At 51.7% G+C, this 12,701-nt stretch overlaps 1 protein-coding gene across 2 annotated transcripts in view; it reads right to left on the bottom strand.

Annotated features, from left to right (window-relative positions):
• Positions 1-3,256: 3,256 nt before the first annotated feature.
• The window catches only part of MAPRE3 (microtubule associated protein RP/EB family member 3), a 55,906-nt gene continuing 46,461 nt past the window's right edge, over positions 3,257-12,701 (bottom strand). Inside the window, exons 2-7 of one of the 2 annotated variants that reach the window (XM_066266717.1) lie at positions 7,766-7,893; positions 6,953-7,098; positions 6,144-6,345; positions 4,713-4,867; positions 4,435-4,587; positions 3,257-4,157 (exon numbers count right to left, since the gene is read on the bottom strand). In XM_066266717.1, coding sequence (XP_066122814.1) covers positions 4,089-4,157; positions 4,435-4,587; positions 4,713-4,867; positions 6,144-6,345; positions 6,953-7,098; positions 7,766-7,886 — 846 coding nt within the window. In that variant the 5' untranslated portion in view covers positions 7,887-7,893 and the 3' untranslated portion in view covers positions 3,257-4,088. The remainder of the gene's footprint in view (positions 4,158-4,434; positions 4,588-4,712; positions 4,868-6,143; positions 6,346-6,952; positions 7,099-7,765; positions 7,894-12,701) is intronic. The other variant, XM_066266719.1, reaches the window with a different exon arrangement.

The following is a 12,701-nucleotide window of genomic DNA, read 5'->3' as shown; positions in this document are numbered from 1 at the left end:
CAGACCCTGGGAAGCCAGCAGGAAAGAGGCATGACCCAGTGATTTGGAAAGGTGAGTGAGGATATGTGGAGGGTGCATGGGGTCAAAGAAAGGCAGGAGCTGGGAGACATTCAGCTCTTGCTGCCTCTCCCTTCCTGTCCTCCGGCTCCTTCAAGCCTGATCACGGCTGACTGCCTCAGGTAGCTCTGAGATGGAATACTTTTGTAAAGAACCATAGTTAAACTGATCACTAATCAGTTATGGTAATTAATCAGATCATTGGTGTATCTCTACTCAGAGTCCAACAACAATATCCCTTCTTTGCTTGACCCCTTGTGGTCCCTGTATGGTCACAGAAGAGACACTGTTTTGGAAGAGAAACAGAATGGGCTTTCCATGGAGACCAAGAAGGGGGCTGCTCCACGGTGAAGAAATACAGAAGGATGGGGTGGGGGTGCTTTCTTTCCTGTTTTTCCTTAGAATAGTCTGGCAGGTCATCTGTAGTAACCTGGCATGTAGGGGACAGAAGTCATTCACTTACTTATCCAGCAGCATTTCCAAAGCACCTGGCACTGTGACAGGTGGAGCTGGAGGACACACCTCACTTGCTGTGAGGAACTCAAAGACTGTATGGGAGACAATTGTGTAAACAGAAAATGACAGTTCACCATGTGATGTCTTCGATAGAAAGGTACACTTAGTACGTGGTACTGGGAAGAGGAGGGGGTGGGGAAAGTGGTTTTATGTCCCTGAGCTCTGGGTATTTGAAAAGCAACCTTAGACACCAGCCATAGAAGTGGGCTGAGGCAGGTACCTACATGGGGTTTGAGGGAAGAATCAAAAGATGCTGGGTTAAGGGGGACAGGTAGGTGTTCAGTGGGTAAGAAGAGGTGAGCTTATGGAAGCACAGTTTGACCCACTGTAGTAGTTTCCTGTGGCTGCTGTAATGAAGTACCACATACTTAGCGGCTCAAAACAACACAGATTCTCTTACAGTTCTGGAAGGTGGAAGTCTGACATGAGTCTCACTGGGTTAAAATGGGTATCTGCAGGTTGTGTTGCTTTCTAGAGGCTCCAGGGAGAACGTTTCCTTGCCTTTCCCAGCGGCAAGGCTGCCTGCATTCCTCGGCTGATGGCCCCCTTCCATCTTCAAAGCCAGCAACACTGGGTCAAGTCCTACTCACACTGTATCACTCTGACCTTGTCTGCACTCCCTTCCATTTTTATGGACCCCTGTGATTACTTGGGCCCACGTGGATAACTCAGGATACTCTCATTTTTTTTTTATTTTTTTTTTTTCAGAGAGAGAGAGGGATATACAGAGACAGACAGACAGGAATGGAGAGAAATGAGAAGCATCAATCATTAGTTTTTCTTTTTTTTTTTTTTTTTTTTTTATTCCCCCTCCCCCCCCCCCCCAAGGAAGCTAACTGCTTCTTTACAGGAGTAAAAATGTTCAATCATTAGTTTTTCATTGCATGTTGCAACACCTTAGTTGTTCATTGATTGCTTTCTCATACGTGCCTCGACTGCGGGCCTTCAGCAGACCAAGTAAACCCTTGCTGGGGCCAGCAACCTTGGGTTCAAGCTGGTGGGCTTTTTGCTCAAACCAGATGAGCCTACGCTCAATCTGGAGACCTTGGGGTCTCGAACCTGGGTCCTCTGCATCCCAGTCTGACGATCTATCCACTGCACCACCGCCTGGTCAGGCTACTCTCCTTATTTAAGGTTAACTGATTAGCAACTTATTTCCATCTACAACCTTAATTCCCCTTTGCTATGTAAACTAACATATTCACAGGTTCTGGAAATGATGATGTGGACATCTTTGGGGGGAGGCATTATTCTGCCTACCGCACCTACTCTACCAGAAGAATGAGGTCTTGGCCTGAAGATGAACATTGGGCAATGCAGAACACCCTCCTTATCCTTTTCTAGTATCTACCTGAGATAATGGAGAAACAGCTTTTTAAAATTAGGTAAGGGGGCCCTGGCCAGGTAGCTCAGTTGGGTAGAGCATTGTCCCAAAGCACAGAGGTTGACAGTTTGATCCCCAGTCAGGGCTCATACAGGAACAGCTCAATGTTCCTGTCTCTCTCTTCCCCCCTTGCTAAAATCAGTAAATAAAAAATTTTTTAAATTAGACAAGGGGATTTAAAAATCATAAAGATCAATAAAAGCAGGCAGGGAACTTGTTGGAGGATAAAAAAGAGATAAAGGCCAGAAATCTCTGTGTGTGGGGGGGAAGTCAGGAGGAGGAAGAGGGGTGAATGAGCAATGAGCAGACAGGACCTGCTTACTTTAGGCTTCTATCTGGACCCATCACAGAAACTGCGGTAGTCTGGAAGGAGAGTCATGGAGAAGGGCCACAGAAGAATCAACCCCAATTGTACCTCGTTCATACTCAGGATGAAGAAGAAACAGCTACTAGGACTAGCCTGAACCTAGAAGAACATTCTGAAGGCGATAGCTCTGTGGTGTTCGGGGAGGGATATTCAACCATTAATCAGGTGATGTGAATTCTAGTCCAGGTTTTTACCACCTTGAGACAGACAGTCATGTCACATGTGGGCCTCAGTCCCTTCAACAGTAAATGGGGCACCCGTCTATGTGACTGCCAGCATTTTGTTTAAATGGGCCAGGCACCCACATTAATTTCTGTGCCCTCAGCTCTTATTGGGCTTCCAGGACTTTGGTTATTATGACCCTTTGCCGGGGCACACTCCCGCAATGTAGGGCTCTGTGGGTGATGTGAAGGGCTTCCTCATCCTGGTTCCCATGAGACCTTGTTCTACAGAAGGAACCACACAGGCACTGCGGTCCTTCCGGGCTCCAGTGCTCGGAGCTGCTTACTCGTTGTAACCCACTCAGCTTTCTCTGTCAGCTAAGCCCTTGTCCCCAGCTGGATTGCTGAGGGGTGTGAGCTTTGACAAGGGGAACCACATACAGTCTAACTTAAACAAAGTTCCTCCTGGCCAGGCCACCCTGTGACCACCCAGCTGCTTTACTGGCTGCCTACTGTCACAGCCCTGGTCCCAAACCTCGCTCCTCCTCAGGGGTTGGGAGTGGGGCATCCAGGCCTTCCCTCAGAACCCCGGCCCAGTGTTGGGAGATGGGGGCTGGGTCAGAGTTGTGCTCGGAGGCCAAGCGCCACGGTGCTTTCTAGCGTGAGAGAAGGTGGCAGTGGCTGTGCTTCGTCATCGCCTTGGGGAGGGGAGTGCTCACGAGGAGCAAAGCACTGAGACCCGGCCGTGGCTTAGCTGAGGGACACATGGCATGGACTTTTACCACACAAGTTTATTTAAATAAAAGTGAACACATACGCAGGCTGGGTGGCCCGAGGGGGCAGGGGTGGGGGAGGCAGGTGGATGGGAGGCAGACACTAGGAGGGTCTGGGCAGTCTGTGTGGTATGAACCGAGCTGCAGATGGAGTGGCTGGGGCCTCGGGGCAGTGCTGGGCTTTGGGGCTGGGGGAAGGGGGCCCAGTGTGGGTGAATCTGGAGGTCATTTTCATTCCTCTCATGCTCCCCTCCGTCTCCCTGACCACCGGCGCCAAAGGCACCCCCTCCTTAGTCCCCCTATCCCTCTTCTGACATCAGCCTTCCCCTCAACTACTGGGGAGTCAAAAGACAAAATAAATAAGAATTGGTGGGTCCTGCCATGGCCCGGCAACAGGGAAGGAAGCCAAGCCAGGCACACTGCCCCGGAGCCCGTGCTGTGAGCCCTGGGAAAAGAACAGGTAAAGTGCAAGGAAAATCCAGTAAGTAAAAATATACCAATGACTTTGTCAAATATACAGCTGCTGGCTGTCAGGGGAGCAGGAGGCTGGTTGGGGCGGGAGGCGGCAGCACCCCGGGAAGTGTTGGCCAACACAGCATAAAGACAACGGAAATAAATATGGGTGGGGGTGGGCAGGGGTCCCACCCACTGGGCCAGTGCCACAGGAGGACAGGGCCTCTGCCTGCCCGCAGCCCCATCCCCTCAGCCCCCTTCGCCTGACTCCCCAGTGCTGCGACACTGACACAAAGCACCCGGCCGACTGGCTGTAAGGAAAGGGTTATAATGTGGGGGGTGGGGAGGCGTGCAGTCAGCCAGGGCTGGAGCCGCCCTCAGTACTCGTCCTGGTCTTCTTGTTGATGTTCCTCAATCTCATCGTCCTCAGGGGGTGCAAATCCTTCCTGGAGGGGGGAAGGGTGAGGGGAACAGTGAGCCAGGCAGGCCAGTGGAGACTATGAACTTGGATAGGTAGCTTGGGAGTAAGGGCCCGAGTTCTAGTCTGCTTTCCCGGCTAATGCTTTCTGTGACTTGGAGCTTGCGATTTCAGCTCGCTCTCCAAATCGGTCCATGTTCTTCAAGGCTCCTCCTGGCCCTACCCCTTCCTTTGGGTCCAGGGCCAAGTATCACAGGGGCAGGCCCTGGGGGCCTGGGACAGTAGTGGGCGAAAGCAAAGCTCACCTCAGTGGCATAAAGGATGCCGATGATGCCTGAGATGACAGGGCTGTTCTCACTTTCGTGTTCCTGGCAGATGAGCTCGATGTCTCGAAGTTTGCTGAAGTAGAAGTCACGCTCCTTCTCCAGCCCATCCACTGTCAGCTTCAAATCCAGTAGCTGGCGGGCAACGGTGTTGTTCACACCAGAGATCCCTGCCTCAGACTTCCCTTCCCTGCCCTGACACGCCAAAGGCCTGGCTATTGTAGCAGGGCCATCTCAGCTCCCTTGCCCACTCCACTCACCTGCTGGTTGAGTTCAAGAATTTGGGCATCGGTCTCATGGCCGCCATTCCGGGCTGATGGGGGATTCTTCCGGAGGATGCAGGGTGGGGCCACATTGCTTAGTCGGCCAGAGGTCTGCATATTTTTGGGGCCTGTGGGGGATGTCCTCTGTGGAACTGCTCAGGGGAGAAATTCAGATGGGCCACGTGAGCCCATAGCTCAGGTGGCAGGGACAGCCTGGTGTGACAAGTGCAGGGGCGGGCCCCTGAGAAAGGCAGGCACTCTTGCCCTCCCCTCCTCTCCTACTCAGGGGGTGGGGCATCTACATCTAGGCCTCAAGCCACGGCCACACATGACACCACAGCAGCTGGGCAGCCTTTTGGCAAGCCTGTTAGAGCAGGGACTACAGGGAACTAAAGGCGGCGTGAGGAGTGGGGAGGAGGAGAGCCGGCCTGCGAGAGAGATGAGAGACGCTGGGACGGGGAATTTGGGATGTGGGGCTGGGAGGGTTGGAGGTCCTTGACTGACAGCTAGCTGAAGCCTGAGGGAAAGCAGCCCGTGCAGGGTCTCAAATCTAGCTCTTGCTGGGTCTTTCCCGATAGAAGCCCCAACCCAAAGCCACCCTCCCTATGGGGAACCTCAGAGTCTCAGGACTGGAGGACACAGAAGAAACTTGCCCCTGCCCCTCCTGGGCTCCCTGCCTCAGGACGGGCTCTGTGCCCTCTGCCGGGCCTGACTCAGGGGGCAAGCATGCTGCGGCTCCTTGTTCTCTAGCTGGGGCAGCTCCTTGGACAGCTAACTGCTTCTAACGCCAAGCAAGCAGGTGAGTGGGGGCAGGCCCAGGCAGGGCAGCAGCGCAAACAGAGGAGGCTCTGCTATGACGGGTTCAGATGCGGGCTGGGGCCACTCCTCTCCCTCTCTCTGTGCTTCTTCCCTTTCTCCTCTGAAACCCAGACAAAGCCTTGTGTCCAGAGACTCATCTCTTGAGGACTTAGGGCTACAGGCCGTTGGAATGGGGGAAGATGCGACCAGGCGTGGCAAACGCCCATCCCTGAGCGTTCAGTGGCGGGGGCTGGGAGGATGTATAGTGCTGGTGCCAGGCCCTGGGCCTGGATGGACCTGGGCGGAGGAACCATGCCATGTGCTGCCCCGTCATCTAGAGACAAACTTGTTAGCTGATGCTACCGAAGGAAGTGCCCTGGGCCTCCCACTGCCAGCTGCCACCTTGGCTGGTGCCAGTGGCTCTCCTTTTGTTGCAATCTTGGGAGCCCTCTCCTCCCTACTGTGACTCCCCCTGGTCTGAGTGGGAAGCAGGCGGCGTCATCTGAACTCCGTGATAACAGTCTCCTCTAGGCTGGGGGGCCGGGCCGGGGGGTGCCCAGGAGGCACTCCTGGCGGAGAGCCCTGCCGGCCTGGCCCCCCACATTCCCTCCCCCAGCTCGGGCACGTTACCTGCTGTGCCAATGAGTTTCTTGGATTTGTTGAAGATCTGATCACCTGGGTTAGGAGGTGGCGCTACGTCCTGGCCCTGCCGCGCCAGCAGAGGGTTGTATTCCTTTCCATCATAGTTTGCGTCAAAGAATTTCTTAAACCACTGAATAAACTCAAAATTATCTTGGAATTTTCCTTTCACTAATTTCTCTACAGGAATGATCTGAAATAGACCACATAAGCAGAGAATTTAACCACCTGCAGGCGAGGGCTGCTTTCCTCTGTGAGAGGGCCCGGCTCTCAGGAAAGCCAGCCCCCGGGCTGCAGTGTCCTCCAGAGACTCCACCGGGCCCCTCCCGGCGCACCAGAACAAATGGGTCGGCTGCAGGCCCCAGGCGGGGGTCCAGAGACAGCTTTCCTCCAGGCACAGGAGGAACTGTGGGGAGGAGTCCCATGGCGCTGCTGCCTCCATGTGGGTGGGGGCTGCTGGAGCCAGGGGTCTGGGGCCATTGAGGCAGTAGAGTGAGCAACAGACTGTCCTTGGGCCCTAGAGAAGGAACTTAATAGGAGCAGTATAGCAAGCCTCAACTGCTGGGATAGACAGGGTCCAGGGAAGACGAGGGGACAGGAATGTCGTCAGGATGGGATGTGCAGTACAGGGTTTTCCACTGTGCCTTGAGCTGGGGGGAACACTCCCCCTGGAGAGTTGGGGGGTGGACAGAGGTGTGATTGCTGGAATGACCCCAGCAGCCCTGTTGCCCTGTTGGTGGGCCATCTTCTTCCCCAGGGTCACACAGCTCTTCAGGGGCCCTGGGAGCACAGGCACCTACTTTGTCAACACCCATCTTCTTGAAAGCTGCTTGCAGCACCTTGAAGTTGTGGATGTATTCGTGCTCTAGCTTGGCCTGGAACTTCACCTTCCTCAAGTGCACACAGCCAGGGAAGAGCATGTCCATGAACTGGCAGTAGGCTGCGCCTGTGGGGAAGCATGGCTGACTGCGGGTCCAGGCTGTTCCTCCCCCTTAGCTGCCTGCTTTCCCTTCAGCCGGGCCCTCTGCTGGCCCGCTCTCCCATACTACTCCATCTCCTCCTCTCTCCTCATTCTGGGGCCATGGCCAGCTCTACTTGCAGGAGAGACATAGCCAGAATCCCTGCAGTGTTCCAAGAACAGGAGCAATTACTGTTTATTGATGCACCTGTGGGCCAGTACCACAGCAAACACTGCACATACTGTAACTGAATCTAACAGCAATCCTAGCGAGACAGAGGATGTTATCTCCATTCTATAGATGGGAAAACTGAGGCCTAGAGAGGTGTAGTGACTTGCCCCAGGGTTGCACTAAAATAAGAGCTGAGATCTGGACCTAGAGTGGCTAGACTGGACCTCATGCTTTTAACCTCTGTCTTGACTGCCTGTCCACACTGTCCCGCGCCCCCTTCTGCCCTTTCCTGTGCCTCTCAGCTCTTCCCAGTCCATGGAGATCCTGAGTTCCTGCCTTCAACTCCAAACACTGACTGAGTTAGGACTGCAGCTCTCCTTAATCCTAATTACAAGTTACATTCTCTGCAAAGGCTGTTTTGCCTCCCACCTTCCCTTCCTTTCCCTCTAGCAAGACCCACTTCCCCTGTGCCCAGCCTCCTACCTGAACAGAGCTGTTCTATCTTGGTATAGTTGAGGTGCAGGGAGTCGTTGACCCACGCAAGCATATCATGGCGACTCAGATTCTCACTGGTCACAGATGTGGAGTACACATTGACGGCCATACCCCAGCTGCAAAGAAAGGAGGAGGCAAAGTCAGCATAGAGGGGTCCATGGTTTTTTTGTTTGTTTGTTGTTGTATTAAGAAAGAGAGAGAGAGGAAGAGAGATGAGAAGCACCAACTCATAGTTGCAGCACTTTATTCATTGATTGCTCCTTGTATGTGCCTTAACTGGAGGGCTCTAGCTGTGCCAGTGACCCTTTGCTCAAGTCAGAGACCTTGGGCTCAAGCCAGCAACCATGGGATCATCTCAATGATTCCACGCTCAAGGCGGCAAGCCCGAGCTCAAGCCGCTGAGCACTCATGTCGGCAACCTCAAGGTTTTTGTTTGTTTGTTTGTTTGTTTTTTAGAGAGAGGGGAGAGAGAGAGAGAGAGAAGGGGGAGGAGCAGGAAGCATCAACTCCCATATGTGCCTTGACCAGGCAAGCTCAAGGTTTCGAACCGGCAACCTCAGTGTTCCAGGTCGACGCTTTATCCCACTGCGCCACCACAGGTCAGGCAACCTCAAGGTTTTGAACATGGGACCTGAGCGTCCCAGGTTGACGTTCTATCCACTGCTCCCCCACCATCAAGCAACTCCAGCTGTTCTTTAGCTGTAAGAAGAACAGGAGTATTGGGGAAATGAGAGTCACCTTCTTCCAGACAGCTTTGAGGTTACGTTCTGGAGAGGGGGACCTTTTCACCCTTTAAACATTTAATGAGCGTCTCCTGTATGCTAGAGGTGTGCTAAGAACTGGTGCAACAAAGTCACGCATGATGTGGTCTCTGCCTTTAAGGAGTGTACAGACAGGCAAGTCCCCACAGTAGGGCACTACAAAGTTCAGGGATGGCACAAAGAAGGGAGTGATCGCTTCTGTTTGGCAGGATCAGCAAAAGCTTCAAAAGTGGCCATGCTGAGCGGGAAAGGAGTAGGAATTTTCCAAACATAGAAAGCGGTGGGGTAGAAGGGCACAGCAGGCCCAAGGACCAGCAAGAACAAAGACATAGCTCATTCCAGGGCTGCGCGTTGCTCAGCAGGGCCCGGGAGCAGGTTCCGTGCGGGTGCATGGCATAGTGAGGATGGCAGGGATGGGTCGTGAAGGGTTTTGTTGACCGGGAGTTTCGACTTTCTGTTTAGACAATGGGAAGCCATTGTAGGTATTTAGGCAGACAGTATCCTAACCAGCTTTGTGTTTTAGAAAGCCAACTAACCTTCGCCTGACTTTAGATCCCATACTCCTGTGGGGCCTGTGGCCTGTGATCTGCTGGCTGACCCAGGGGCACCTAAAGTCCACTTGTCCAAAACCTTCCCTTAGAACATACTTCTGTTCCTGTATTCATTATCCCAGTGGATGTCACCGCCAGTTACCCAAATGCCATGTTAGATACTTGTGGGGTTGTCCTAGATAGCCCCTCTCCCTCATCCTCATGTCTCATCAAACCCTGCCACTATGCCTTCCCAATACGGGCTCTTCGCCGCCTCTCCTGCTACCTTGGGGTTTATGCAGATGTCCCGCCAAGGCTAGCAGAAGCCTCCTGGAAGCTTCCAGCCTCCAGTCTCCCCTGGGGCCCTCCCTGACACTACTGTAGTCAGAACCTATCTAAAAGCAGCCCTGGCCACATCACTGCCCAACTCACACCCATGCAATCAGCAGTCATAAATGAAGACACCCATTGGCCAGATTTGCAGATGAATTCTTTAGCACTCACAGTGCTGGAAACATTTTTGAATCAGTGCCCAACATTTTAAAGTTGGGATGTTTCACAAACAATTTGGGATTTCTGGCTTCCTTTGGCAATCCTGGGCCTATGTTCCCCTGCGCAGCAACCTAAGTTGGAGCTGAGCAGAGAGGCGCCTGCTCTGGCTGACAGGTGGGGGGCCCCAGCCCCAGTCTCCCAGCGAAGGCCAAGTGTCAGCGCTGTTTATCACTGACTTGCATTGTTAAGGGATGAGGGAACTATTTCTTATAACTAGACTTTATCATAACTGGAGAAAAAAAAGATAGCCCAGAGGACTGTGTACTCAAGAATTGTAACAGTGTGTAGTTCTGGAGTAAATAATATTTCTCTAGGTTTAATATGCAAATTGTTCCTGAAGGAAGCCTACTCCCTTTTCCTATTCTGCTCATTTATCAAGTCTGGTCTGGAACCAAAAGTGAATGACACACAGCCTGCCCCATGCACTCCAGAGGTTTTTTGCCAGAAGGGTACCTCACATTCTCCTGCAGAGACTTTCCAATAGACTGGCGTGAAGCCCAAGTGTGTGCATATGTGTATAACTACATCTATTCTCTATAACTATATTATATATTTTCATATATAATAGGTAATGTTATGCATATAGCTATAATATATAATATATATTAATACACACATATATTATATGTATATATGGATTTTTAAAAAATACTGCTGCTTATTCTGGTATACAACCAGACCAGGCATTAGAACCACAGTCCTCCTCTGATACTGAGAACAGAGCCCTTGTCTCCACTCAGGACTGGCTCAGGTTCTTCAGGTGATACTATCTCTGCCCTGGCTGGGCTCAGGAGAACTCATCTAAGCACCCACAAGTCTCTGCAAGGGTTCTCTGTCATGTCTGCTCAAAGGTCACTAAAAAAGCAGCTATTTCTCTTACCCCTTCCAACAGGGAGGGTAGGATGCCCTTTGAATTTCCCCTAGATTTGGCCCTGTAAGTAACAACTAAATCGTGGCCAGCAGGTGGCACCCAGGTCCTGAGGAGACTCCTTTCAATGGTTCCCCATCCCCCAAGTCCCTCTCCCTAGCTCCACTAGAAAAGGAAAGCCCCTAAATTTGATCTGGTTCCCTAAAGAAGAAGCCTGGTTGGGTCCAAAGCTGGTGGTGTCAGGGCAGGGGGTTGAGTGGAGTGATTATTCCTGACCAACTCTAAGAAGAGCTGGAGCAGCTGCAGTGGCTTACAGGGCTGGGTCTGCTCCGAGATTCTGGACTTAAGCTAACTAAACCAATTTCCATATTCCCCAAAGTCACATGTTAAACTCATCAACAGGTCCAACTTCTGATGACTTTTTTTTTTTTTAATTGAGCATTGACTCAAGCCTACACTCAAACAAGACCAGCTCTGGTGACAAAAGTATATATAAAGCATTTACCCAGGTATCTGGCCCGAAGCCAGCTGCCTCCAATTACAGTGGAGAGAAAGTCTGAGAAAACTTTTAAAGTTAACATACCCATGTCTGAGGGCTGCTTCACTTTCCCTGAGATAATGGTAGACAACAACCCAGAAGGGGCAGGCTCTGTTCCAAGGGTTACAATAATGCGATTTTCCAACCCAGTCCCCATGTTTATACCGTCATCTTTGGCAATATGGTGACTGTCAGGAGAAACCACCCTGATTTGGTTGTGACATGTCAACCTCTAGGGCACTTGCAAACCCGACTCAGGACTAGACTGAGGATGTGACCTTGGGAAAAGCTCGCATTGCAGGGTCTGACTCCTGCTACCAGGTATGGAGTCATGGGAAAGAAAGGCTGAGGAGGTTTAACCTGGCGATTTTGCTAAATCATTTGCTAAGTTAGGATCATAAGGGTCATGTTGCATTTACTGACAATAGAAAGGTTATTATAGCTCTCATCAGGAGAGGTGGAATGGACAGTCATTCTGTGGCCCAAGGCCTTGACAATGGTCATCATGACTAAATCTCAACATCCTGTGGCCAGACGAATTTCGAGAGACCATCCAGTTCCTTTGCAGATACGCAGAGACTGCACTTCGATCTAAGCATTTGTATTCCTAAATCATAAGTCTGCATAACTCTGAAATCTCACATTTAATATTGAAGAACCTTATCACCAGACTAAATCTAATTTTGGCTTTTTGTTTTTAAATCTTCAGTGGAAACCTATCTTCCACAAATATCTTGAAGATGATTCAGGGTCCCACAGTCTTCTCTAATTCCCTGGTCCCTAGAAGACTCTTCTGCAGTTCCCAGGCCTCCACCCTCTGCCCAGCATGGCCATGAAAGATGCACCAGCATTTCCATTCCTGCAGTGCTGTTGGGCGTACTTCCAGCAGGCTCCAAAAGGTACTGCTTAAGAATCCTGGATCAATAGGCAGGCCATTTGGGTTTTAATCCTGGCTCTACCAAATCCTAGCTGTTTGACATTGGCCCTCAGTTTTCTCATCTATAAAATGGGAACAGTAAGAGCCTCCCCCTCAGACAGCTGTTTGAAGGACTAAGTGAGCCTTGTATACAGTGCTGAGCAGAGCCTGGCACATAGTAAGTATCTGGTAAATGTTATTGGCATTACTGGGGCAGATCGCAAGAATCCAAGGGTGCTTGTTTGAGAAGCAAGTGCCCGACATCCAGCCCCAGGTGTCCACGATGCCAGTCCAGGAGGGAGACAGACTACACACTGTGCTTTTCTTGCCCCTTCCACATGGAAAGAGCCACCTGAGCTTCCTGAAGGCAGGCTTGTGCCCATGATACCTTCCCAGCTCCAGATCTCCCATAGATTCTGCTTTGTATAAGCCATCCTACCGGCCAGGAGAACTGGAACAGATGCTGGGGGATCAGCGGAGAAAGGACTCTGCGGAGCCTGACAAAACGTTTCCTGCTCCTGACATGGGGCTATGCCCCATTGTCACTGGACTACCTCTTTCTCGCCAGGCCCAGGGGGGCTGAAGTCATCTGTTTAGACAATCTGCAAAATTGCTACCCCAGGCCCCCTTGGATCACACATCCAGGTTATTCTGGGCTTGCATGGAGACAGTATGTGCAGGCAGGGATGAAGGGTTCTGAGGGCCTGGAGGGGCCTGGCTGGCGGGTCACAAAGCCCTGGAAGACCCAGCCAATCACCT

Source organism: Saccopteryx bilineata, chromosome 3, assembly GCF_036850765.1.
Source record: "Saccopteryx bilineata isolate mSacBil1 chromosome 3, mSacBil1_pri_phased_curated, whole genome shotgun sequence".
Classification (NCBI taxonomy): Eukaryota; Metazoa; Chordata; class Mammalia; order Chiroptera; family Emballonuridae; genus Saccopteryx; species Saccopteryx bilineata.
The sequence above is the reverse complement of the archived record's forward strand: the minus strand, read 5'-3'. Positions and strand labels throughout refer to the sequence as shown.